The 23439-nt window shown below is 45.1% G+C and overlaps 1 protein-coding gene across 2 annotated transcripts in view; it reads right to left on the reverse strand.

Annotated features, from left to right (window-relative positions):
* CRTC3 (CREB regulated transcription coactivator 3) overlaps positions 1-14760 on the reverse strand; it is an 85577-nt gene extending 70817 nt beyond the window's left edge. The window contains exon 1 of one of the 2 annotated variants that reach the window (XM_008687796.2): positions 14260-14760. In XM_008687796.2, coding sequence (XP_008686018.1) covers positions 14260-14418 — 159 coding nt within the window. In that variant the 5' untranslated portion in view covers positions 14419-14760. The remainder of the gene's footprint in view (positions 1-14259) is intronic. The other variant, XM_008687795.2, reaches the window with a different exon arrangement.
* Positions 14761-23439: the final 8679 nt, after the last annotated feature.

The following is a 23439-nucleotide window of genomic DNA, read 5'->3' on the forward strand; positions in this document are numbered from 1 at the left end:
TTATAAGCTCCTTAAATGGACAGTTTCTCAATAATCCTCATAAACCCAATAATATCTCATTCATAATAGGCACTCAATCAATATGAATTACTAAAAAGAAGTCCCCCAAGTGACAGTAGCTGTTTACTATAGTGAAAAGTGACCTCAGCAGTCAAACACACATCTTCCTTCTGTGGACGTCTATCTGGACGGGAAAGAATGGCTCGGCTTTGGGGGCCGCCATCCGGCAAGCAGTGGGGGAGCAGAGGTTTGCCACGTGGTGGAGCGGGGACATGGGAGTGAGTTGTGCCCTGTGTGGCAGAAAGCACAGCACCCCACCACCAGCGGTTCTGCCCCCACACGGGACACCCAACGTTCTGATGTTGGACTGTGCTTCAGCTGGTGTCCCCGCGGTGTGCCCAACCCTGGGGGCGCAGGCCTGCTTTCTACAGGTGCTTTCCACTTCCCAAAGTAGGACTGAACAGCAATAATGTTATAGTGCCTATAACCTTGTCCTAGCTCTGACTTTTTAAAGACTTATTTACTGATTTGAGACAGAGCGTGCACCTATGTGTACACGGGAGGAGAGGAGGGAGAGAGAGAACCCCAAGCAGACTCCTCGCTGAGCACGAACCCACCTGGCAGCTGGATCCCACGTCCCTGAGATCACCACTGGGCCCAAACCAAGAGTGCCACGCTTAGCTGACTCTGCCACCCTGGAGCCCCTCTCATGACTTTTTAAAAATACATTTTACCTGTTAAAATTAAACTTGTAAGTTTTAGCTATTAGTAAGAACAAATTAACCTATGACACAACCTGCGGTGGAGGGCCCCGCCCCCGCCGAGAGCCACCGCAATCACAGCAGGGACGCGGCAGCTGCCGCTTCAGGCGGGACTCGGCGCCTCCCACGTGTTACCTGTTTTACCTTATTCACACCCCTACACAGACACTTGCACACTTGAGTAGGACACCCAGCTGGTGAGCGGCAGGGCCAGATCGCAAGCCCACGGTGCAGGAGCGGCTGCAGAGGGGACGACAGTGGGGGTGGGGAGGTGGCGACAATGCTGAGAGAGAGAGGAGACTCCCCCAGCCTGCTCCCCCTGGGCCGGCCTCTGCTCTCAGAGTGTTAGATACATAACTCATTTGCTCCTCGCAACAAAACTCTGATATTAGCATGACTACGATGCCCCCCGCACAGCTGAAAACTGAGGCAATGGGAGACGTTAGGTGATTGGCCAGAGGTCACAGACAGGATGTGGCAGACGCCCGATCTGAATTCAGAGTCTGACCTTCAGGCCAGTGAACCTCGCAGCCTCTGTACTGCCCTAAAGCTGAAGTTTGAAAACAAAACTTATGTTGGTGCTTTAGTCCTTGGGTGCTCTTTTCATTGGTTTCACCCGAAAGATGGACTTTGCAGAAGTTCCCATCTCTTGCAACTTTCCTGGCGTTGCAACTTTAAATTAATCAAATACAAGTCAGCTCCAAAAGCACTATTTGGAGTAGCCCTGCTATCCCTGACCCTCCAGTGCATGAACACTTGGGAGCATGTGAAAGGCGGAATGAACGTGGCAATATTCCAGTCCCCATGCTCGAGTTCCCCTGGGTGCAGATGTTCCTAATTTGGTGTACGGGGCCGATGTTTTCCTACCCCCTGTACGATTTCAAAGACCTTTATTCCCGACTGCTAGAGATTCATGAATTGTCTACTTTTCTTTCATTTCATTTCCTAAGTCTTCTATTCAACATGTTAGATAAAAAGGGAGGGGGAAAGTACTACCCAAATCTGTATTAAAAATACAACTACTGGGGCGCCTGGGTGGCTCAGTCAGTTGAGCACTGGACTCTTGATCTTAGGTCAGGTCTCGATCTCAGGGTTGTAAGTTCAGGCCCTGCGTTGGGCTCCACACTGGGCTTGGAGCCTACTTAAAAAAAAATGCAACTACCATATTCTTGGTCACAGTTCCTATTTTGGACAGATGGGCATTCCAAAGCTATTAAATAAGCCCCTTTCTGTGCATCTCACTATTTCCTCAAGCAGAAGAAGCGAACATGCTGCTGGAAGTCAAAAGTCAAAGATAAACTAGTGAGCAAGTCAAACACAGAGATAGAAACAAAATAAAAAAAGAAAGAAAAAAAATCACAGTTGCAAAGTGCATGTGGATTAGGAGGTATGGACTCCTAAACAGAATTTAGGGACAAGGTCACAAAAATGTCATTCTCTGAAAAAGAAACTAAGACATAACATAAAATAGCTATTAGTAATCAGTGAAAATCTTTCCATAAAACATGCTAACATAACGTGTGAATGTCTTCTAAATCGCACGCAGAAGGTCACTACCCTATGTCATCATATCTACTAGTATTTGGATAAAAGGGTATTGTCTCATGGCTGGCAGAGAGCATGCTGTACCCAAGAGCAGGGCTGGCTAAGGTTTATGACCTTGGGAACAAAATTCCCTCTCACTTTTAACTTTCGAGTAGATGACTACGCCACAGAAGCCACGAGCTGTGACGAATGAGCACACATAAACAGAGGTTCGTTAGTGGCTGGGGAAGGAATCAGTTATCTTTACATCCTCGCTCCCTTAACTTGCTCGGGCTTCCGAATGTCTTGGTCAGTGCCTCCATGCCTCCCATGACCTCCGCTTCTCCTAGCGGTAATTATTACTGTCCTTATTTTACATATGAACAAACAGGCTGAGGGAGGTTGAAGGGGTGCCCAGGCTCCCAGAGCGAAACAGTAGTGCAGCCAGGGCTCATGCTGGGGGCCACTGGACACCCACCAGACCCCACCTTACACCAGAGCCTCCTCTCAGGAAGCACCCAGCGGAAGCAGAGGTTTGCGGCCAGTGCAGCCAAAAGTCCAGGGGACAAAAGAACTGATAAGAGACAGTCAGGAATATGAAGAGGTGGGGGCTGAAGGTAGAGACAGAACGTCTGGAGAACATCGGACGGCACAAAGGCAGCTTTGAGACCTCTGTGGACACTCTCTCATCTGTGACTCAAGACACAACCATTTGGGGACAGTCTCCGAGAATCCTTGATCATTCACGGCCTGAGGCAGGGCAGCCCTCCTTCGGTGAGGGGCAGTGGCTGGATGCAGGCCACCGAACCTCAGGACACGAAGCTGGCGGTGTTTCACGAGGACGAACTGGGCCGCCGTCTTCCGTGGAGTGGCTGGCGGAATCACTTCTGCTTCCCACACCTCGTGCAGAAGTGTTCGATTTCTGCCCCCACAGCAGGTGCTTAAGCAATCCGCGCTGAATTTATTTATGATTTATCTACCGGTCAGTTAATGCGAAGTAAAAAAGAAGAGTAATGAACTCCTCTCTTAGAGGAGGGAGCAGGAGAACACAAAGCCCTCTCTGGGTCAGTCTGTTCATTTCGATGCACACCTGCATGTGCATGTGTGTGTGGGTGGGTGTGCGTGCGCGCGCACGCACGCAGTACAGTTTAAGGATGAGCTCTTCCATGCAGGCTTTCAGGTTAACTGCCACCTTTCACTGTGAGGAATTCTACCCACTAAGATTTGATTTTGCAAGCATCCTTTTTTGAAACACATGTACCACAGAGCGGGCAAAAATTTTTTTTAAAGATTTTATGTATTTATTTGAGAGACAGAGAAAGAGAAAGAGAGCACGAGCAGGGGGGAGGGGCAGAGGCAGAGGGAGAAGCAGACTCCCCTCTGAGCAGGGAGCCAGACATGGGGCTCCATCCCAGGACCCTGAGATCATGACCTGAGCCGAAGGCAGATGCTTCACCGACTGAGCCACCCAGGGCCCTGCAAAAAAATTTTTTATGAAATGTAATCAAAATGCTCGTCCAAATAAGCACTTTAGCCAGGACATAGGAATCTGACTGGCTGATGAAGGAAAGGAGAGAGGGGAAGATGGTCTTCAAGCACCAGCCAGGACAGGAAGGGGAAGCCTGGGCCAACAGGGGCTCACACAGGACCAGAGTCAGCACAAGAATGCTTCCAGGCTGGAGAGGCGCTGCCCAGGATGGTAGCCGCCAGCCATAGGTGGCTACTGAGCACTTGAATTGGGGCTTGTGTGGCAGAGAAACTGAATTCTGAATTGTATTTCATCTGAATTTAAATGTGAACAGTCACATATGGCTAGTGACTACCCCACGTGGAGACTGTAGGTCTTGGAGGCGCAGGGAGAGGAAATAAAAAAGAGCACAGATGGGACACCTGGGCGGCTCACTGGGTTGGGCATCTGCCTTCGGCTCAGGTCATGATCCCAGGGTCCTAGGATGGAGCCCCATGTCCGGCTCCCTGCTCAGAGGGGAGTCTGCTTCTCCCTCTGCCTGCTGCTGCTCCCCCTGCTTGTGAGCTTACTCTCTCTCTGTCTCTGACAAATAAAATCTTTAAAAAAAAAAAAAGTGCAGACAAAAATGAGTAGAAAGTGGTAAACACAAACTTCCTACTTCAAAAGTGTTTCTAAGCATTATTTGTGTTAATAACTGATGGGTGCTTCGGCCATCAGTTTCCAAAGCCCTTCTGCTTTTATTCTGTATTCATTAAATCCTTAAAACAACCCTATCGAGTCACTCTCGTTATCCTCCTACGGTTCAGAGAATTCTGTGATCTGCGTAAGGGACGCGGTGGGAGGGTGGTCTGCCGCTGCCCCAGGGCCGCCCAGCTAGCATCGCGGAGCCTCCTCAGCTCTCGCTTTCGGGGAAAATGGACTACTGGACGCGCATGCGTGCTGCTCATCTTGTCGCTCCGCCCCACGCAATCTGCGGGGATATTCAGTAAGAGTCATCCTCTCGTTTCACTGCACAGCTTCTCACCTGCTTGGAATTCAGCTCCCGAGGTTGGGAGCGCTCGCTGTGCCATGGGGTGGGCGGCAGATCTGCGCACTCCACTGCTCCCCTGCCCCGCCCCCGCTCACGCCCTCAGCCTACAGCGCGGGACGAGCCGGCAGAGCTCTGCGAGGGGAGTTTTGGCGGCAGGGAGTGAAAGTGTTTCAGATTACGCATGCTGATACCTATACGCTACTTAAAGAGTATTACTCTGAAATTCAAAGCAGCAGCTCTCGAGAGCTGGCATTCAAATACACGTATAGGACTAGGGGAGCGCCTGGGTGGCTCAGTCGGTTAAGCATCCAACTTGTTTTCAGCTCAGGTCAGGATCTCCTGACCCCGCACACTCTTTCTTTCTCAAATAAATTTAAAAAATATATATGTGTGTACAGGACTGGATTTTCTGCTTGAGGACAGAGGAGGTCTCAAAAGCTGCTAAAAGGCTCCTTGAGGATTAAGAGCAAAGTCAAAGATTTCAAGCAACTCCCTTTCTGCCTGTCCAACCTTGTACCAAGTTAATGAAACACTGTTCACAATTTTCTTTGGATGCATTCTACAGACTCACAAAACCAGGCATAGAAAGAAAAGGAAAGTGATTTTTTTTATATTTAATACAAACTTATAAATAAATGTAAATCATCTTAGGCAAACAATTCTTCACGTGGGATCAAAATACATGCAAATATGAGTGTAATATGTTTGAAATTTTCCCTAATAAAAACTTTAAGAAAATGAATGAGGGGTGCCTGGGTGGCTCAGTCGGTTAAGCAGCCGACTCTTGATTTCAGCTCAGGTAACGATCTCAGGTTCATGGGATCGAGCCCTGAGAAGAGCTCCGTGCTCAGTGGGGACTATGCTTGAGATTCTCTTTCCCTCTCCCTCTGCCCTTCTCCCCACTTGTACTCTCTGTCTCTAAACATAAATAAATAAATCTTTAAAGATAAATAAATAAAAACAAAATAAATAAAATCTTTAAAAAAAGAAAGTGAATGAGAGCATGTGTACATGTGTATATATTTTTCTCAGGCGGGATTCACAGCTTTCGTCAGATTTTCAAAGTGAAGGCAAACTTTTAGCTCTTTATATTCTCTCTGGTTTTATAGATTTTTTTTTCATACAGTTCTTGTAAGTTTCTTAAGTAAAATAAATGTTTTATACACATATACATATTGTTAAGCTATTACAAATGTGATCTTTTTTTCCTTTATGTATTCTAGCTTGCCATTGACAACGTATCTAATAATTTTTTAAAAGATTTAAATGTTTGATCAAGTGGTTGGATTTTTAAAAATTCTTGATTACAATTTTGTCAATTATGTTTGAATTCAATTTCTCTTTTTTTAATTTACTGAGAATTTCTTTGGCCTAGTGCACAATCAATTTATACACACACACAAACACACACACACATATCCTATGAATAAACAGTGAAAACAACCCAAATGTCCAACGATAAGGGGGCAGTTAAACTGTGGGACATCCGTGTGATAGAAAATTGTTAAGCCACTAGAAAGTATGCTTTTGAAGATGATTTAAACATATGAGAAAATGTTTATGATGTGAAAAAATAAGATATGAAATTATACATGCAGTAAATATGATGCTGATTTTGTTAAAAATATTTATGGTCCCGGGGCGCCTGGGTGGCACAGCGGTTAAGTGTCTGCCTTCGGCTCAGGGCGTGACCCCGGCGTTGCGGGATCGAGCCCCACATCAGGCTCCTCCACTATGAGCCTGCTTCTTCTTCTCCCACTCCCCCTGCTTGTGTTCCCTCTCTCGCTGGCTGTCTCTATCTCTGTCAAATAAATAAATAAAATCTTAAAAAAAAAATATTTATGGTCCCGGGGCGCCTGGGTGGCTCAGTCGTTAAGCATCTGCCTTCAGCTCGGGTTCCCTGCTCTGCAGGGAGTTTCCTTCTCCCTCTCCCTCTGCCTGTCACTCCCCGGCTTGTGCTCTCGCTCTCTCTCTCTCTCTCTCAAATAAATGGATAAAATCAGAGGGGGGGGGAGAGAAAGAAAAGAACCAAAATGTGAACAGGGATGTTACCTGTTTTCTGTGGATTTGCCAACTGTCTGGCATGATTCGCCAGACACAGAAACAAATTGTGAAACGCAAAATGTCCTAGAAAAATAAGGAGACTGGCCCCTGACAGTAAGAGCCCCAAAGGGTTTTTGTGAAAATTAAATCATCTACACAGAGAGTGTAATGAAGTGTCTGGCAAACAGCACCTGCTCAATTAATGCTAGCTATTACCCATAGTACTTTCAGATTAATATTACTACTACTGTTTTCCATTTACTGGACTTTGACTCCTACATCTTTTGCCAATCTTTTTTTTTTTTTTTTTAAGAATCTTATAAAAATTTGAAGGGAAAGCCATAAAAATTGAACGAGGAGCCAGATTTGGTTTTTAAGTTCTGGGTTCCTCACATACTTAATGTGCAAACTCTGGGCCTCATTATACACTCTCACATTGGCAGCAGGCCTCGGGAAAATCACTGGCCTGGACCTGGCCCTCCCCGCCTCTTCTGCTGGGCAACACAGCTTTCTCCCTTTGGCTACCAGACTGTTCCCTAAATCAGTTAGAACTTATAAACCCTCAGTTATAAACAAGATGACGCAATTTTGTTAAAATGTAGTAATCAGAAATACCAAAAGTGCGATTAGATTTAGGGACAGAATTCAAAAGGACAAGGTAGGTTGCATGGAGGCTCTGAAGGGTTATAACTACACCCAAATAGCCCTACACCGAGAGAAGCCATTTGTCCCTCTCTCTGTAGCTGCCATACAGCAAACAGGTGCCTCGGCTCTCAGGCAGGCTGGGACACGCTGCGGAACAGTCGGCTCTCCCCTGTGTCCCCCGAAGACACAGCCCTAGCTTTCCGAGAAGATAATGCCACTTCCTCCTCTCTGCCTTCAGTGCACACATGCTGGGCCCTGCCTAGAGATAGGAGGGCTGTAACCCTAGCCACCCCTGACTGATGACCCACCCCTCGCTGAGGATTATCAGAAGGCAGCCTGAAAAGCTTGCTTCGGCTTACTCATCTGATAAGTCTCTGTTCTCTGTACAAGTGCCCAATGGGTGAGAGGAGAAGAATGTGCTTTGAGATCCTCCATTAGGATAGAAAATTGATCTTTAACCAATATTAAAATAGTACTGTGGTTACCAAACTAATGTTGTAGCAAAGATCAAGGAAAATAATAGATGTGAAAGCTTTTGGTAAACTCCGAAGTGATCTATAAACATAAGAGGAAGACGACTGTGTTTAAATAAATAATATGAGCAACTTCACTTGAATCACAGTCTGTGCTTCGGTACCACGTTTATGGATTAGGAGACTCAGTATTATTGAGATGTCAATTCTCCCCAACCGGATCTACGGATTCCATACAACCCCGTCTAAAATCCCAGCAGGCTTTCTTCATAGACATCAACAAGCTGATTCTACAACTGTATGGATAATAAGCCACACAACTTGTAAAAAGAACAAAGCTGGAGGATTCTCACTACCTGATTCCAAGCCTCCGCATAAAGGTGCAGCAATCAAGACAGTCTGGTATTAGCAGGATCTCACTTACATGCGGAATCTTGAGGGGGGATAGATGAAATGGGTAAAGGGGGTTAAAGGGCACACATTTCTAGTTATAAAATAAATAAGTCATGAGGATGTAATGTACAGCATGCTGACTATACTTAATAAACTGTATTGCCTATTGGAAAGTTGCTAAGAATAAATCCTAAAAATTTCTCATTATAAGTAAAAAAATTCTTATAACTGTTTAGTGATAAAAGTTAACTAGTCTTACCATGGTGATCATTTTGCAATACACACAAATATCGAATCATTATATTCTACGCCTGAAACTAATATAATGAATATAATGTTATATGTCAATTATACATCAACTTCTTAAAAACGTGTGGTATTAGGGACACCTGGCTGGCTCAGTCAGGACAGCACGCAACTCTTGATCTCGGGATTGTGGGTTCAAGCCCCACGCTGAGTGCAGAGATTGTTCAAAAATAAAATCTTTACGGGGATGTACTGTATGGTGACTAACATAATATAATAAAAAATCATTAAAAAAATAAAATAAAATCTTTAAAGAATAAATAAATAGACGGATAGACAGATAAAAAGTGTGGTATTAGCAAAATGAGAGACGTGGAGATCTGTGGAACAGAAGATGGAGTCCAGAAACAGACCCACACATACAGTCAATTGACTTTGAACAAAGGTGAGAAGGCAATTCAATAGGAAAGAAAGGTCTCCTCACATGTGGTACTGGCACAATTCAACCCCATACGCAAAGGAAGTGGTGCTCAACCCATACTTTGCACTACATTAAAAAAAAAAATTAACTTGAAATTATCTAAGTGTACAACCTAAAACTATAACACTTCCCAACGAACACACAGGAAAAACATCTTTGTGAACCTGAGTTAAGCAAATAATTCTTAAATAAGACATGAAAGACACAAACCATAAAACAACAATATTGATCAACTGGGGTTCACTGAAATGAAAAACTTCTGCTCTTCAAGACTTTGTTGAGAAAATGAGAAGATAAGCCACAGACAGGGAGAAAATATCTTGCAAAATACATATCTGATAAAGAAATGGCATCTGGGGCACCTGGGTGGCTGAGTCCATTGGGCGCCCGACTCTTGATTTCAGCTCAGATTTCGTGATCTCAGGGTCACGAGACCGAGCCCTGCCTCGGGCTCCGAGCTGGAGCCTGCAGAAGATTCTCTCTCCCTCTCCCTCTGCCCCTCCCCCACAACCACGGCGCCGCTCACGCACATGCGTATGCACTCTCTAAGAAAAAAGAAAAAAAAAAAAAAGAAAAGAAATGGCATCCCAAAAATATGAAGAACTCTCACAATATGACAGGAAAATGAACAACTCATTTGAAAACTGGGCAAAAGCTCTGCACAGACATCTCACCAATGAAGATATCGGGGTGGCAAGTAATCACACAAGAAGATGTTTGACATCATTAGTCATTAGGAAAATGCCAATTAAAAACATAATAAAATAGCACGACACATGCACTAGAATAACAAAAATCTTTCAAACTGAGATATCACCCCGACACTCGTTTGGACGACTGCTCTCAAACCAACAGACACACACAGAGAATGACAGGTGTTGGCGAGGATGTCGGCAAGCCGGAGGCCTCGTGCACCGCTGGTACGAACGGAAATCAGCGCAGACGCAACGGAAAACAGTATGGCCGTTACTCAGAATATTTAAAATAGAATTACCGTATGATCCAGCAATGCCACTTCTGAGTATACACCCAGAAGAACTGAAAGCTGGATCTCTAGGAGGTATTTTCACACCCCGTTCATAGCAGCATTATTCACAAGAGTCAGGAGGTGGAAGCAACCAGGTGTCCATGAGGGGTGAAAGGACAAACAAAATGTGGTCTATACATAGAGTGGAACGCTATTTGCCTTAAATAAAAAGGAAATCTTGCTACATTCCGTAATATGGGTGAGCTTTGAGGACATCATGCTATGTAAAATAAGCCAGTCAGAAGAAGACAAACAGTGTACGATTCCACTTACATGAAGGGCCTACAGCGTCAAATTCACACAGGGAGAAAGTACAACTGTGGTCACAGGGACACGGGGGAAGAGGGAATCAGGAGTTGTTGTCTAAACGGTACAGAGTTTCAGTTTTGTAAGATGATAAAGTTGCACAACAGTGTGAATATTCTTACCACCACTGAACTGTATGCTTAAAATGGTTAAGATGGTAAATACTATGTTGCGTCTTTTGCCACAATTAAAAAAAAAACCCACAACCCTGAAATCTGGAGTATGAAGAGCTGGAGAGCAGCACAGACTCACTGGAAGTCTATACTGCTGGTGGGATGTGAAACAGTACAGACACATCCTAAAACACCTTGGCAGTTTCTCATAAGGTTAAAGATATACTTGCCATGTGATCCAGCCATTTCCCTACTATGTATTTACATAAAAACTACATGCAAGTAGCTTGATTCACAACTGCCGAAGTGTGGAAATGGTCCAAATGCCCATCACCTGATGGATGGATAAAGAAATTACAGCACCCCATTCAATGGAATACTACTCAGCAATAAAAAATAAACTACAGCTAACCGCAATAGAGTTGAATCATGTTTCCCTGAAAAGATATGCTCGAGTCCTAACCCCCAGTACCTGTGAATGTGATCTTATTTGGAAACAGAATCATGACAGAGGTAATCAACTTGAGACGAGGTCGCACTGGATTACAGTGGGCCCTTGATCCAATGAGTGGTGGCTTTAAAAGACAAGGTAAGGGGGAGGTTTGGACACAGAGACACAGGGAAGAAGGTCCTGCGGGCTGGAGGCAGAGGCTGGAGGGAGGGAGCTACGAGACCGGGGCACCAAGGACTGGCAACAAGCAACAGAAGCTAGGAAGAGACAAGGAAGGATTCTTTCCTAGAGCCTTCAGACAGCACGGTCCCACTGACACCTTGATCTCAGAACTGCGAGAGGATTAAATGTCTGCTGCTTTCGGCCACCCAGCTGATGGTACTTTGTTAGGGCAGCTCTAGAAAACTAACACGTGCGACAACACATGTGCATCTCAGATGCAATATACTAGGTGAAAGAAGAACTCCAAAGATTACACCCTTTATAGGACACACTGGAACAGACAAAACTGCAGATCAGTGGTTTCCAGAGGCTGGAGTTGGGGGGTGGAGGCAGATTACAAAGGGACATAAAGGAACTTCTAGCTGGGGGATGACAGAACTGTTCTATATCTTGACTATGGCAGAAATTATACAACATAGAACTAAGATGCCTAAGAAAGGTCAGTTGAGGGGCACCGGGTGGCTCAGTCAGTTAAGCATCTGACTCTTGATTTCGGCTCAGGTCATGATCTTGGGGTCCTGGGATTGAGCCCTGCGCTGGCTCCACGCTCAGCAGGGAGTCTCTGCTGGAGATTCTCTCTTGTCTCCCTCTGCCCCGCCAGCTGTTCACACATGCGCATTCTCTCCCCCCTTCTCTCTCAACAAATAAGTAAATCTTTAAAAAGAAAGGTCAACTGTATTGTAGGTAAATTACACCTCAAAAAAGTTTACTTAAAGAAAAAAATCTGTGTTCCTGGGATTCCCTTTTTTTCTCAGTTTGTCAAGAATCCCAAAAAGAGGGCTCCCACTGGCCTAATCAGAGATAATGTGAGCATCAAAATCACAATAGTTCTAGATTACAATGCACTGAATAAAATAAGAAGCCACGAAACCAGATATACAGAAATAAATAAAAGGATGTATGAAAGTTTGATGCGGATCAGGAAGAAGTATCCCCTCACAAAATATTTGTTAACTACAAAGGGGAAGAGCAACTTTAACATGAAGAGGCCTGACAAACACCACCTTAATTGATAAAAGTGAACACCATCAGTGATGGGACAAAAGAAAATCATCCACTTAAGGGGACACAATAACAGCATCATTTCTGTGCTATTCCTGCCAAAGACGAAAATCTGAACTGAATCACAAAGAAGCATCAGACAAACCCCAACTGAGGGATATTCTACAAAATACCTGACTGTGCTCTTCAAAAGTGGCTAAGGTCATAAAAGTCAAAAATAATTTCTTTCATGTCAAAAATAAAAGACTGAAAAACTGTTCTAGACTGAAGGAGATGAAGGACAATAAATACATGTGATTCTGAACCGGATCCCTCTGCTGCAGGGACAGTAACGGGACACACGAAACCACACGTGAAAGGGTCAATGTGGCTCTGTTTGGATTATGAGGGACAACATCCTTGCTTGTAGGAAAATACACCTGAAATATCTGGGGTTGAAAGAACATCAGGTTAGCAACTTATTTTCTCAAGGGGAAAGAAAAAGTTATTTGTACTGAACTTTCAATTTTTCTGTAAGTTTGTAATTGTTTCAAAGCAAAAAAAAAAAAAAAAAAAAAAAAAAGGTACTCAGGGGCGCCTGAGTGGCTCAGTCAGTTAAGTGTAAGCCTTCGGCTCATGTCATGATCTCAGGGTCCTGGGATGGAGTCCTGTATCCAGCTCCCTGCTCAGTGGGGAGTCTGCTTCTCCCTCTCCCTCTCCCTCTCCCTCTGCCTCTCCTCCCGTTGGTGCTCCCTCTCTCTCTCAAATAAATAAATAAAATCTTAAAAAAAAAAAAGAATATAAAAAAAAGTATTCAAAGAAAGAATCCTGGGAAGGCCAAGGGCTGTTAGTTCATCCCATCCCCCACTGCAACAGGACAGGAGCAGGATAGTAAGTTCTATCTATATTCCTCTAAAGTTCACTATCAAGTACCATAAAATCAGAATCTCAAACACAGCACACCTTGGCAGTGTTCTGTTTTCAGAAGCATGAAATCAGGCATAAAGCAGAGACCTACTTTATCTGGATACTGAATGACCCAATAGGCCAATGCAGAAGATTATCTGGTCTACCAAGGTAGGCCTCCAACATAGGCAGCGGCATAATGAGATTCCAACGTCAACATAGGAAAGACAGTATCAAGTGTAACAGGGTACAAGTATGTTCACATTGTGCTTTTTCTAATAATTTTCTTATATTTAAGAGCCCCTGTTAGCAGTCTCAAACGGAAGTCTCTATTTTAAATAATACTTTCGTCTATGGGACCATCATCAAACAAGTGAACCCAGCTTTTACAGCAAAGAAAGAAGATAGTGCTTTTAAAATGGACAGGCATCCAAATAAATCAACTTACACCCTGTCTTAAAGTTCCCCACTTCAACACCAAATCTTAAATTGTTTAATCAGAACTATGACATGCTCCTAATTTTTCAGAGACTAGGATGTCTACTTCGGATCTTAACAACAGTGTCCTATACCATTGTCTGAAATATCGATTCCATGTTATTCTGAACAAAGTTCTTCAATGACATGAATGACTGAGGCACCCTAGACACTGCACTAATCTAAATGCAAGAGACCACTTGTCTGGGCCTTAGATCTGCACTGTCCAATATGGCAGGCACCAACCACGTGAAGGCAGTGAGATATGGCTGTGAGTGCACAATACGCACCAGATTCCAGGCTTAGCATAAATTTAAAAACAGAATGTGAAATATCTCATTTGTGGTTGTTAGACTGATTATACGCTGAAATGATAATATTTTGGATCTACTGGGTTAAATAATAATTTAGGTTAAATAATATTAAAATTAGTTGCACCTGTTTCTTTGTCTTTAACGTGGCTACTAGAGAAGTCTGGATTACATATGTGGCTCACAGTATATTTCTCCTGGACAGTGCTGCCTTAGCCGGCCTGTGAGATAATACTATGTCAGGCTGTAGAAACTAGGAGAAAGAATGATGGGCTTCCCGGAAGAACACTGAACTGTAGCTAGGCCCACTTTATCCTTCAAGATCCAATCTTTCTAAGGCCACTGGCCACCTATGTTTTTACACTCGACTCAGACAGGAGGACGGAAGCGTCTGGAGGTACCTGGAATTCGGCTGCGCTGCTCCGCAGCTGGCTCACGTTCGGTAAGGACCCGCCATGGTACTGCGTGAGGCGCAGCTGCTGAAGCTTCTGAAACTGGACCTGGAAACAAAGAGAATTCAAGACGGTTGAGAGATGACAGCAAAGATCTGAGGGAAGCATCGAAGTATGGGTATTTTGTAGCAGAACGGTTCAAGAGTGAAAGTCTTGGTTTCAGTTTCTTTTCTACCTAAAACCTTCAGGTTTCCGGTGCCTTCTGATTTTTGACTAGTCTATTTTTGGAAAGAATTTACCCATGTTCCAAATGTCCCATGCACCGTGATAGTAAGGTCTTTGCAAGGTCTTTGAGTGTGTGTGTGTAGGCGGGCGGGCACAATCTCTAACAGCAACAAGAGTCTCTTAAAGGAAAATCAAGCCACTCTCTATGACTCTAACACGTTCATTGTTCTCCCTTCCACGTGCTCCTGTCCAGTCTCTGCTCACACATGTGTGTAACAGCTGCATGGCAGTAATCATAACTTAGGTACGATCTCGCGTGCTTACATCTTAACTCTTTCCTATGATATTAATCCTCTTTAATGGCTATATAACATTTCTTCTTCTGAATTATTTCCTAAGAACACATTCCAAAGAGTGGTCACTGAGTCTCTGGACCCAGGGCTTTAGATAGCTCTCAAAACATAATGCCAAAATGCTTTCCCAGCAGGTACAAGAAGTACATATGAGAAAACAGTTTCACAAGAAAACTCACTAACACTGAATATCATCCTTAATTGGGGCAGAGGAGAAGGCCAAACCAACAGGTATCAAATGGCATCCCACTGCTTTCATATGCCTTTCTTCTCAACTTCTTCCTTGCTTCATTTTTCAAAAGGCAGTAAACTGGTTACAGTTCTTGTAAACCCCAAAGTGGTCCAATTTGGTCTTTAAGAGTTCTGTTTCTAAAATAATAAATTACCTCTGTGGTTATATAACACTTGGCACTTATAAGTCACGTGGGGGAAGAAGGAGCAATGGGAACGCTGAAGCCTTTCATTATTAGACCCTTTGTCTAAAACAATAAAAGCTAGCAGATAGAAGCTGCTAAGACGTTCCAGACGCTGTCTTCAGATGCTTCGCCCATTTCATCCCTAACTCTCCCCACAACCACGAGAGAGACCATATCATCCTGCTTTCACAGACCTAGAGACCCAGACTTAAGGAAGCTCAACATTTGCCCAACGTCACACAGCTCGAGGAGGCCAAGCTATGGCTACCTCAAAACCCACACTCTTGGGCGCCTGGGTGCCTCAGCTGGTTAAGTGGCCGACTCCTGATTTTGGCTCAGGTCATAATCTCAGGGTTGTGAGATCGTCTCCACGCTGGGCACAGAGCCTGCTTAAGATTTTCTCAATCCCTCTCCCTCTCCCCGCCCCCCTCTCTTACACACACACACACACATATTTTTATATCTGCGTGGTCCTTTTCTTTGCTCTGTTTCCCTCTCTCTCTCTTTCTTAAGATTTATTTATTTATTTGAGACAGGGAGAGAGAGAGAGAGAACACAAGCAGGGAGGAAGGGCAGAGGGAGAGGGAGAAGCAGAACCCCCCACTGAGCAGGAAGCCTGACATGGGGCTCAATCCCAGGACTCTGGGATCATGACCTGAGCAGAAGGCAGACGCTTCACTGACTGAGTCACCCAGGCGCCCCCCCCATTTCTCTCTCAATGATCATACTATTTACAAGCTCAGAGAAAAATGAAATTTGGTTGATCAAAAGCATTGCTGGGCCTATGAAGTTCTCTGATTTTGTTCAGTTTTTATATTGATTATGAAAAATTTCAAATATATACAAAATAGAGATGAATACAATGAAACCCCATTTAACATCTTCCAGCTTCCACAATGATCTTATGTCCAGTTCTGACTCATGTTTACCCCCTGACCACCCACGCACTCCCCTAAAAGAAATCCAGACATTGTATCATTCCATGTTTCAATATGAATCTCCAAAAGATAAGAGCCTATATCTGGCTGGAAGTTTTAAAGGCATTCAAAACCCCTTGGCGGCCTTAACTTCCTTGTACCCACAATATTTGATTTCCCAAACACACTACACTGGGAGGCAGCTATAATCTATTCATCAGAACCCAGATCCAAGAGTCAAATATGAGAAGGAGGATATAATGAGACTTTCCCATCTACCAGATGAATTATAACAGTCTCAGCTTTTGATCTTAACATTCTCAAAGCACTAACCAGAAGCATTTGAATCTCTGTCCTTGAAATTCTCTAGACAAAATTCCTGGCCCCCTTGATCTCAAGCCTTTGATTCCTTCTTCCATCAATCCATCCATTTATTCACTTATACAAAACTTCTAACTGTGTCTGTTAGGTACTGTGCCAGGCACTGTCTTGCTGAGATGAATACATGCCAAGGTTCCTGCCTTGAGCAAGTTCTCACAAAGGCTTCAACATTTATCCAAAAACCTTGATACTTCAACCAAGCTAAGTTCTAAATCTAGCTAGACACCTGCCTTTACCTGAGTCTAAGGCCCTCCCACCATCTCCCATACCTGCTCTCCCTCCCAAAGTGCCTATTCTAGAGTCTTCAGACACTGCTGCGCTATGGGAAAGAGTACTGGATTCGGAACCGGAACACCCGACTGTGCGCCCCGAACCCGCCACGAGGCCGGGGAAATTATTCTGCCGCCTACTTCACAGACAACGTAAGGATTAAAAGAGAACAGACGTGACAGTAGGGTGTAAAATGGAAAGCTTTGCACAACTTCTCGAAGTATCATCATCATTGTTGGTATTCTCAGCTACCTCCTAAACCCTTCAGTAACTTTGATATTTTCCTCTTTTGAAATCTAGAATCGATGAACTGGAAAGAACCTTAGAGACTGTCTTCAACACCATCGTGCTTCCTCATGATGAAAATGGGCACCGAAGAATGAGTAGCCTAAGGGGAGGTCACAAATTGGCAGGCCAGGGGCCATGTTTAGAGAGTTCTGTTTGACCTACATGATACTGACCCACTCAATGCTTTAAACTTCCATTTTGAATTGGAAGACTGTATAAAAATCTGGATTTCCAACTTCTCTTGACTGAACGCTCAAGCAACACTGAATGTACGTTCTTGCACGGCAACAACGCGTGGAGCTGAGAAGCAGCTGCCCCCTTGCACAGCGCTTGAGTTATCACTTGCCCAAGACCTCCCTGTGCCCTATGACTCCACCATGGCCTAAGATCACTTCCTCATGCCTGGCTCCTCCACTCCTTTTCCCTACATGCCTCACCTTGGAACTTAAGTGAGCAACCTCTAGCCTGTAGCCACACACTTTAGCGGAACGTCCTTCAGTGTCCATATGAAATGAGAGCCAAGCCTCACTAATTCCCTTTTTAAAAAGTGTCACAGCAGCCAATCCCAAACAAAAATCCCAGCAGGCCTTTCTATAGAAACTGACGAGATAAACCTGAATATTTACGGATCTGCGAACGGCCAACCTATAGTAGTCAAAGCAATTTTTAAAAAGAGCAAAGTTGGAAGGCTGTTACCTTGTTTCCAGACTTACTATAAAGCTACAGGGAGCATGCTACTGTCAGAGAGATGCAGGGATCAACAGAATAGAACAGAGAGTCCAAAAATAGACCACATAATATCTGGCCAATTGATTTTTGACAAAAGTATCATAGCAATTCAACGGGGAAAGTGTTTTCAACAGATGCCGCTGCTGTAAGTAGACGTCCTTGGGGGGGGGCGGGGTGGATAAAAGCAGTTGGGTACACAGACATGCAGTGGCACAGCCATATTCAAACCCCAGCTCTGCCACTAATCAGCCACGCAACTGTACCTCTCCAGCCTCAGTCTGCTCATCTGCAAAATGAAGAGTAATCTAGATACACGTTCCCTAGGGTCATTGTGAAAAGCGCAGGAGATAATGAACGCAAAGGAGTCAGCACAGCATCTGGCAAAAAGATAGCACTCAATAGTCAGCCCAAATCCAGTACGTCTAGTCTTTTCTCCTCTCTCTTTTTAAAAGATTTTATTGATCTGTGTGTCAGAAAGAGAGACAGCACAAGCGGGGGGAGGGGCAGGCAGAGGGAGAAGCAGGCTCCCTACTGAACAAGCAGCCTGATGTGGGACTCGATCCCAGGACCCCAGAATCATGACCTGAGCCAAAGGCAGACGCTCAACCAACCGAGCCACCCAGACGTCCCTTTTTTCTCCTCTCTTAGAGGCCTCACTGCTACAGAACACATCTAATATTTGTTTGTTTTAATATAAAAATGATTCTCCCCAAATATTCAAGCTAAATTAACACTCTAGCTGATATGCCGTGTTTAACCTGTGGTTTCTCAAAACTACAAGTTGTCCTTCAAAGTCGGACTTCCGGAGCAAGTTCCCAATCCTGTCTCTCTTTCCTTCCATTTGGTCCTGGATGCCTCACAACCTCCATTCCAAGCAGCTCACCATGAACACAGTGGTTCTCACCCAGATTACCACTGGCCTCCACTGGACTAGACCAAAGGACACGTCCTTATCATGTCAGACCGAGTCAGCAGCATTGGGCTCTCCTTTCCCTCTCTGGCTGCTTTTCAGTGCTTTTTGCTGGTTCCCTTCCTCTACCTCCCCTTTACATGGTAGAGTTCCCTGGGCTTCTCTTTGCCCTCTCCACATCTCACTCTACAGCAGGGCTCATAAACTCAAATGTCTGCAGGTGCCAAGTGTGGAAGAGAAGTAAGTGAAGCAGCTGGAATCACTGTGAGGAACACCACAGGGAGCGGTGGGGACTGTGGCAAACTGAACACATGCATGCGCTTTCCAATGGGGGAAGCCACTACGGGAGCTCCAGGCAACTGCTATCATACAGAAACGTAGAGAGTGTTGTTAGATGATTTCATTTTTCAAAAGAAGCCAGAATCCAAACTTTAATATAAAATCCCAATATTCACTGTTGGTCCTAATTAAAACACACACACACACACACACACACACACACCCCAAGGACCAAATTAGAATTTAGGTCACCAATCTGCAAGATGTGTTCTAGAAATTCTTCTTAGGCAGCTGAATCTACTACCACAACTACGCACCAAAGGCCCCCACATCTATAGCACTAGCCTAGACTTCCCTCCTTATTTGGAGATCCTTATATGGCTTCAGGGCCATATAAACAACTGCCTGTTGGACCATCTCTACTTGCTTCACTAGCACCTCAAACTCGCCATCCTCTCACACTGAGGCATCTGTTCCCGCCAATGCTCCCCCTCTTTAGGAAGGATACCTTGAAATGGCTCCAGTCTGAAAGCTGGGGATCATGCATTCACCAAGTTTGGTCATTTCTAGCTCCTAAGTATTGATCTGTTCACCTCTCTGCCTCCCCCTGCCTACCACCCCAGTGTCAAGGCCAGCATCACATCTCCTGGACTACTATCTCACACACACACACACACACACACACGCACACACACCCGTTTCTGTGCCACCTTCCCCTCAGTTCTAGCCACCACTCTGGAGCTAGAGGCATCCTTTTAAAATGAAAATCTCCCCTCCTTCAACCCCTTCATGACTCCCCATTGTCCTCAGGACCAAGTCCCAAATCCTGTCTCTACAATCTGATCCCTGGGAACGCCTCAACTCAAATCACCCTCTTTGTCCCCTTGCTGAACCTCATACCCTCAAATGGCTTCCCCACCCCCACTAATCCTTTAGGCCACTAGAAAAGGTGAGGACTCCCTACCATCCATTTCCAGAGCTACATCTTTTCTAGCTTCCCCTTTTGTAATACTCATGAAAATGTGTCCTTACTTGTCAAAGGAATATCTTCTCCACTAAACCCTAAAATCTATGAGGAGACTGTGTTTTGCTTGCTCACTATTATAATCCCCAATGTGCATCCTAACTTCTGGCACACACTAGAGACTCGGTAAGTCTTTGATGAACAAATTAGTAAGATCTTTAAAGTAAGACACCATGTCTTCACCTCCCCCCAACACAGACCCCATTAACCACAGTGGGTACTCCAGTACTGACAAATGAATGAATGAACAAAGGAACAGCCTCTTTCCAGGCATGCCTGCCTCCATTTTTTAACCGTTCTTACCACCCCAGGTACCACCATTAAAATAATCCCCCTAGCATTCTCTTCTCAAAATATTCCCACTGCTTCCTAATAAAGCTGAACCCCTAAAGCTAGAGTGAAAAATTCCCCATAACCTAGTCTATCCCACCTACTAGGCAAATAGGATTTAACTCGAACTCTGAAGGATTGGCTCTGATTATGTAGAGAACGTCTTGGAGCTCAGCACAGGCTCAGAGAGGAAGGAGTATCTACATTATCCATGTCTGTCATGGGCTGATAACGGAAAGTCAGTATACCTGCCACCCAGTGACCAATAATGAACTAGTTGGGGGCGCCTGGGTGGCTCAGTGGTTAAGCTCCAACTCTTGATTTCGGCTCAGGTCATGATTTCAAGGTTGTGAGACTGACTCCACACTGGGCATGGAGCCTGCTTAGGATTCTTTCTTTCCCTCTCCCCCTGCTCTCATAAATAAATTAATAATAAATAAATAAATAAATAAATAAATAAATAAATTTAAAAAATGAGCTGGACGGATTCTTCTGCATCGGGGATCTTTGGACCCTTGAAGGTTTACAAACATATGCCTGGGAATCTAAGAGTTCCCTTGGAGAAGAGTTGTTTTGTAAATTTCATTATGAAAATAATCCTTAAAAATTTTAAATAAGCAAATACAACTCAGCAAATGCAGTGTTCTCATTTGCCTTTGTGTTTATAGATACACTGGACTTGGGGTGCCTGGCTGGCTCAGTCAGAGGAGCATGTGATTCTTGGTCTTGGGGTCGTGAGTTCGAGACCCAGGTGTGGACATAGAGATTACTTTTTAAAAAATTAACAATACACTAAAAAATATAAACACATTGGACCAAAGTAGTATTATTTACCTGCAATTGGTAGCAAAGAAAGAATACAGGACGAATTAACATGTAAATGAGGTCCTGTACCAGGTGAAGGGCAAAGTGACATCATAATTTTGTGGTAATTAGAACAGAGGAAAGTGGTGGCTGAATTGAGTTACCCCATGGGGCATACCTGATCAGCCCTGCTGAACTCAAGAAAACCTGAACTACAGGGGTTAGCATCACATCCACACTGAGAGTTTCAACTGAGTTCAGCAAAATAGCATATGTCATATCAAATTAATGATGTGAATTTAAATTTATGGCATTTTTTAATGAGTGAATTTATTTTGTGCATGTCTTTTAGTTATGGTTGTACCACAGCTATAATCAAAGGACTTTATGTATAAGTGGATGTTTGAGCATATTTAAGTAACATAACCAAACTCATTTAAATAAACACGAAGGATCTGTGAAAATATTTTGCCTTAAAAGAGTCTATACATTACTCATGGCTTTATCTATCAGGGATGCCTTAAAGAGGGTTTATGAATTGGGTGAGAGACTGGATCAAGTCTAGGTATATAGACAGAGTGTCTATATTTGTACACACACTTTATCTAAACAACACGTAACAACACATGTCCCAGCATTAACCTCAGCTTTCACACAACCATTCTCAATGTGCTCTGAGCTCATCACGCTCATCCCTGAATCTAACCAAGGTCACACACGTGTATGTCCGTGGACACCAGGCAGTTAAATAAATGAGTGAAGCTATTCAGGGCATGAGGAAAAAAATTTATTGAAATCCTCAGCCTTGGGGCGCCTGGGAGGCTCAGTCAGTTAAACATGGGTGGCTCAGTCAGTTAAACATGTGCCTTCGCCTCAGGTCATGATCTCCGGGTCCTGGGATGGAGCCCCACATCAGGCTCTCTACTGAGCGGGGAGTCTGCTTCTCCCTCTGTGCTCTCCCTCTTTCTCTCTCAAGTAAATAAATAAAATCTTTAAAAAAGAGAGAGAAAGAAATCCTCAGCCTTCTTTATCCATGCTTTTTTTCTTAGCATAAAAATAAAGTATATATGAAATATTTCATGTCCCGTTTACTTCATTAAAAGAAAACATCAAAAATATGATAAATGGCAAATGACACCTAGCTTCGGTGTGGGAGCTCATGACAGGGTGTGGTGTGAAACGTGGCCAACAAGAGAATCCACACTCCAGCTGAGGGGGCAACCACCACCCAGCTCCAGCCAAAAGCTGTCGTATGGGAATTCAGGATGACTGCTACCGGGTCTCCCAATTTTAAATATATATATACACACACAGATAGGAAACGAAGAAAAGGAGGGGAGAGACGGGGGAGGGAAGAAGGGCGGTTGGAAAGGAAGGAAGGAAAGAAAGAGAGAGAAAGAAGAAAGGTTTTATATGAAAATCTCCCAATTAAAAACTTCTGGCAACAGATTCGAAAAGTTTCCCAAACATTGTACTTGGCCAAAAAAAAAAAAAAAAAAAAAACCGTGTCTGCAGCTGAGTGAGCGGGGACCCTCAGAGTGCAACACTGCTCTCCGCTCTTCAAGCCTGCCCCCTGCCCAGCATCTGCATATCCTCCCCCCGGGTTCGCGATGGTCCTTCAAGGTCAGCAGTCGGGAGCCTCAAGGCCTGGCCCGCTCGCGCTGACCCTCCTCCCTGCAGCCCTGCGCGGACACTCCTCTTGGCTCTCCATCCTCCACTGCCTCACTCAACAGTTTCCCAACCTCCGGGTGTTTGTCCCGGCCCGCGCCTTACTCATTGCTCCTGGACCCTCCTCCGTCACCAGCGACGCCGTGCACCTTGCCAGTTCTCGTTAAATCTCCGGGCTGAGCACAGTAAAGCGGGCCGAGAAGGCACCTCCGCGGAGAGAGGAAAGCCCCACTCGGCAAGCAATGACTTCCCGGTGCCCCCGAGCCCCCCTCGGCCCGCGCCGGCCCCGGACTCACGGTGCACAGGGCTCCCCCCAGGCCCCGCGGCCCTCCTCGCCCCGCGGTCCAGAAGGGCCGGCTGGCGGAGGATGTGCGGAGCCACGAGAAGCCGCACCGCCCGCCTCCGAGCTGTTTGTGATTTCCTCCCGGGGCTCCGTTCGCCCTCCCCCTCAGGCCGCCCTCGCGCCGCCGCCCGCCGCGCCCGGCCCGGCCCCTTCCCTCTCCCCGCGCTCCCGGCCCCGCGACCCTCCCGCCTCCGCGGGCTGCGCCGGGGGCTGACGGGCGGGGAAGCGCCGAGGCCGCGGCCGCGCCGGCCC

This window comes from Ursus maritimus, unplaced genomic scaffold (genome assembly GCF_017311325.1).
Source record: "Ursus maritimus isolate PB19 unplaced genomic scaffold, ASM1731132v1 scaffold_27, whole genome shotgun sequence".
NCBI classification, from domain to species: Eukaryota; Metazoa; Chordata; class Mammalia; order Carnivora; family Ursidae; genus Ursus; species Ursus maritimus.